At 36.5% G+C, this 3,927-nt stretch overlaps 1 protein-coding gene across 1 annotated transcript in view; it reads right to left on the reverse strand.

Moving 5' to 3' along the window:
* Window positions 1-3,927, reverse strand: part of LOC109538122 (paired box protein Pax-6) — a gene marked incomplete in the record, with an annotated part of 85,936 nt that overhangs the window by 79,997 nt on the left and 2,012 nt on the right. Inside the window, 1 exon segment of the mRNA XM_048660986.1 lies at window positions 2,679-2,803. Within this exon segment, the coding sequence (XP_048516943.1) occupies window positions 2,679-2,691 (13 nt within the window).

A 3,927-nucleotide genomic window follows, 5' to 3' on the forward strand; every position in this document is an offset into this window, starting at 1 on the left:
ATTCGTTCTTATTGCGAAATAGGAGCACTATTTATCAATCTGTAATAAAAGACGTGAGGAAATTCTGTCTTTTTTAAAGAGAAACATTTTTGAGGCGAAATACCCACAAAGAAGCTTGTAAAAAAATGAATCCGCTTCAACAATATAGAACTTATCTAAAGTCAATCATAAACAATCATCCGGAAAAAGATTAAACCCTGAAGAACTTGATTTTAGGTGGTAAGAGTGACAACTGTTTTATTTGAATTTGATCTCTTGAACAGAAAACTGGGAAAATCCGTAATTTTCTGGGGTTTTCTGCAAATACATCGGAAATGAATTTGATGTTTATTAGTTTCATTTACGAATTCTGAATTGGAAATAAAAATTATGTATGAGTAGGTACTGAAGAGTTTAAAAAAATTAAATAATTGTTCTTTTATCCCCAAAAGTCACGTTTTGTTCAGAGTTTAATCGATTTTTCCCACAAAATCATACTCCGAAGACGCTGTTTTGCTTAGATTTGGGTTCAGCAGATCCATAAACATAAAATACAAATACATAACCAACACTGTTTGCGCAAAAAATTATTTTCACTTGCTTTAAAGCTTGGAGGACTGTATAGCAAAAAGTGGAAAATACTCGATTTCCTCCAACACTTGCCGGCTGGGGAAATTATTTTTACGTAGGTGTATTTTCCCCTTATTCCATAGTACCTCAAGTATACTCGCGGCCAATTTCATCCAAATCGGTTGGCCCAATGTTGAGATATTGTGTTTACGAACAAGAAAAAAACGTTCACACTGTGCGGCCTAAAACCGCGAGAAGCTTAGTAAAGTAAAATCTCTAAATTCATCTCTCACTTTATACAGATTTTGTATACAGGGTTATTCACGCTATACGGCACGGACGTTTGCGGCTAACCCGTTTGCATTTTGCGAAGTATTATTGCAAAGTATTATGTAATGTACAGATTGCAGATAGAGAGAAATATCAAAGTTGTGTTTTTATAAATGAAATACCCTATATATTATTGCATTTTTGGATTCTCTGAGCAAAATAAGTGTTTGTTTTACTAAGATTTATAATGTCTAGATCTAAAGGTTTTTTAAATAATTCGAATTTTATCAAAATCTAATATTATTTTCATGTGTCAAATACTTTAGAATTATTTAAGTTATGTAAACGTAATTCGTAGTTTAGGGTAACAAGAAATCATATTTTATATCCCAATGATAATAAACTTACCATTTTATACAGGGTGTCCACAAATTTAAACTAATCAAATAAGAACTTTAAGTGGCTATAACTTGATTAATTTAAATACAACCCCATATTTTTTAGCATACCAGGAAATGAAGTTTTTAATTACCTATCGAATGGTATTAGGATGTTAATAGCTAAGTTCTTGTCTTTCTACAAAATACGTCAAATAGCCGTTCTGTGCACCATTTGGTCATGTTTAATTTAAAAGCCACTTAAAGTTCTTATTTGGTTAGTTTAAATTTGTGGACACCCTGTACAACATGGTAAGCTTATTATCATTGGAATATAAAATATTATATCTTGTTACACTTCATTATAAATTACGCGTACATAACTTAAATACTTCTAAAGTATTTGACACGTGAAAATTAGATTTGATTTTGATTAAATTCGTATTATTTAAAAAACCTTAAGATTTAGGTATTAACCTTATTAAAACAGACACTTATTTTGTTCAGCGAATCCAAAAATGCAATAATATTTAAGGTATTTCATTTAGAAGAACACAACTTTGATACTTTTAAGTCTTTTAGGACACTCTGTACATTACAAAGGTATTTTTAAAATGTGCACCCGATAGGCGTCTGTGGATTCATCAAATAATACTTTGCAAAAAACAAACGGGCTAGCCGCAAACGTCCGTGCCGTATAGCGTGAATAACTCTGTATATAAAGTAATTCTACTTTATATCCCCGAAAGGTTTTTARTCAATGTGATCCGAATCGCCCATAAGGGAGTTGCGGATTAAATTTCAAAGTCTGCAACTTCCTCCACACCCGCAACTCGATTGCGGCTCAATCAGTTGTCTGTTTTGCATCTGAATTTTTCAACTCGTTTTTGACTTGATTTAACTCACCAATGGTACAAACAACGCGCCACCAGAATTTTCATACATACACTAGCTGGTTTCCCGGGTGACCAACGCTTGTTGTCAGTGAATGTTGCTGTCGGTGTCAGTCAGTTGCTCCAAATTAGCAATTTGGTGTCCAAAAAATAYTGCATAAGATTGAAAATTTATTGAAAATTTTCCATTTAAAAAAACGAAACTTTGATACTTTTAGAGCTTTTGGGACACTACAAAAATGTTTTTAAAACGTGCGCTCGGTAGGCGTCGGACAATTCATAAAATAATACTTTCTAAAAATCAAACGGTTTAGCCGCAAACTTCCGTGCAGTATATCGTGAATAACCCTGTATGTGCAAAAGATGCATCATTTCGGAGAGCGACTGTTGGACGAAAAACCGCACCCAAAAGACCTGCGGGAGGAGTTAAAGGCACTTCAACCGGAGCCAAGAAGAGTTGGGACCGCATTGACATAACCGTGAGCGACTCTATAGCCTCTAAAGTGTGGGCAGCCTTTGCAAGCTTAGTAGCAGTTAGGTTTGATGGACGGAATGCACCTTGGAGCCAGCATGTTACCTCTACCTTTACCTTTGTGTGCCATATCGTCGACGGAGGTGATCGCTGAAGGCCATGGCGCCACGGCCGTTCCGATTTGCTGTGCGGGGAGAATGATGGTGGATTCTAGGTAGTCGCCCCGTTGTCGCCAAACACACCTGAAACAACAAAATATCGTTAGTGTCTCACTGTTTCGTCCTTCAGGAGTGCTTAGAACAAGAAGGACTACCCGCTAATCGCACTTGCCTTGGACACTGGACAGCGGAAAGGCCAGAATGGACCAAGCGGATGGAATGAAGTAGAGGTGGAGAGGTGGAGCGGTGGAGAGCAGAAAGCGAACAAGGTGACTGTTCAATTATCCGTCCAGAAAAAGAAAAAAAATGTGTCTGCAAACCCTTCCTTCCAAGGCAGAGGCACGCAAAACCCGCCGTTTAAGCCCCGTTTTTATTAATTACCTGGTATAGTTTGTTTTCGTATGTATGTATGTATGTATGTTATTGTTTTGGTATGATGGATAGTAGTTAAGGCCTTAAAATACAGCCGCATAAACAGAAAAACCGTTTCAAATGGAAGCGCCAGCGAAAAATCGTAAATTCCGGGCGCTCATCCTGCGGAATTTATAGCATTTTGCCGGCATCCCCGGCCTGCGACTGGAGGAGATAAATTGTTACTAATTAGTAGATAGGGTAGCTCTAAAGTCCTGCCGCCCTTCGTCGCTCATAAATACACTGCAGGGAATAAAATTAATTTCATTAACCCAGTCAATGGATGAGCGACTGGACAATAACCAAAATAAGCAGAAAAACACGGGATTTTGGGTTGTARCTGTCGGATAATTAAGTAATTAAGTGGTTGGACAATTGGGAAAGTTGCAAAAAACACTAATAAACTTGAAAGACTGGAAAAAAGACGGAATGTTGTAAATAGGCGCTTTTGSGCMTATTKAMTTTGAWTKWTTATWGRGACAAATTTTCAGAAAAAGGGCAAAAAATTATCTTTTACCCGATTGCGACTCGACCCGATSGACTAAGAAGTTCGGTAAGTAATGTTCTGAATCAGCATTTGTGCCCAGATATTGACCCCGATAAAGTACCCCAATAAATATGAATAAATCAATTTTATTAGCGAAAAAGAAAGTCAGAATAAGAGAAGCTGTAAAAAGCAGAGCAAATTAATCAATTTCGCTTCGGGATTATGAAGCAAGCAAAACAAGTTTTCTGCTTTTAAAACCGCCTTTTAAAGGGTTTTAAACCCTTTTTCTTCCATATTCTTCATAAGTATT

This window comes from Dendroctonus ponderosae, unplaced genomic scaffold, assembly GCF_020466585.1.
Source record: "Dendroctonus ponderosae isolate FM_Combo_2020 unplaced genomic scaffold, Dpon_F_20191213v2 Dpon_F_20191213_1, whole genome shotgun sequence".
Taxonomy (NCBI): domain Eukaryota; kingdom Metazoa; phylum Arthropoda; class Insecta; order Coleoptera; family Curculionidae; genus Dendroctonus; species Dendroctonus ponderosae.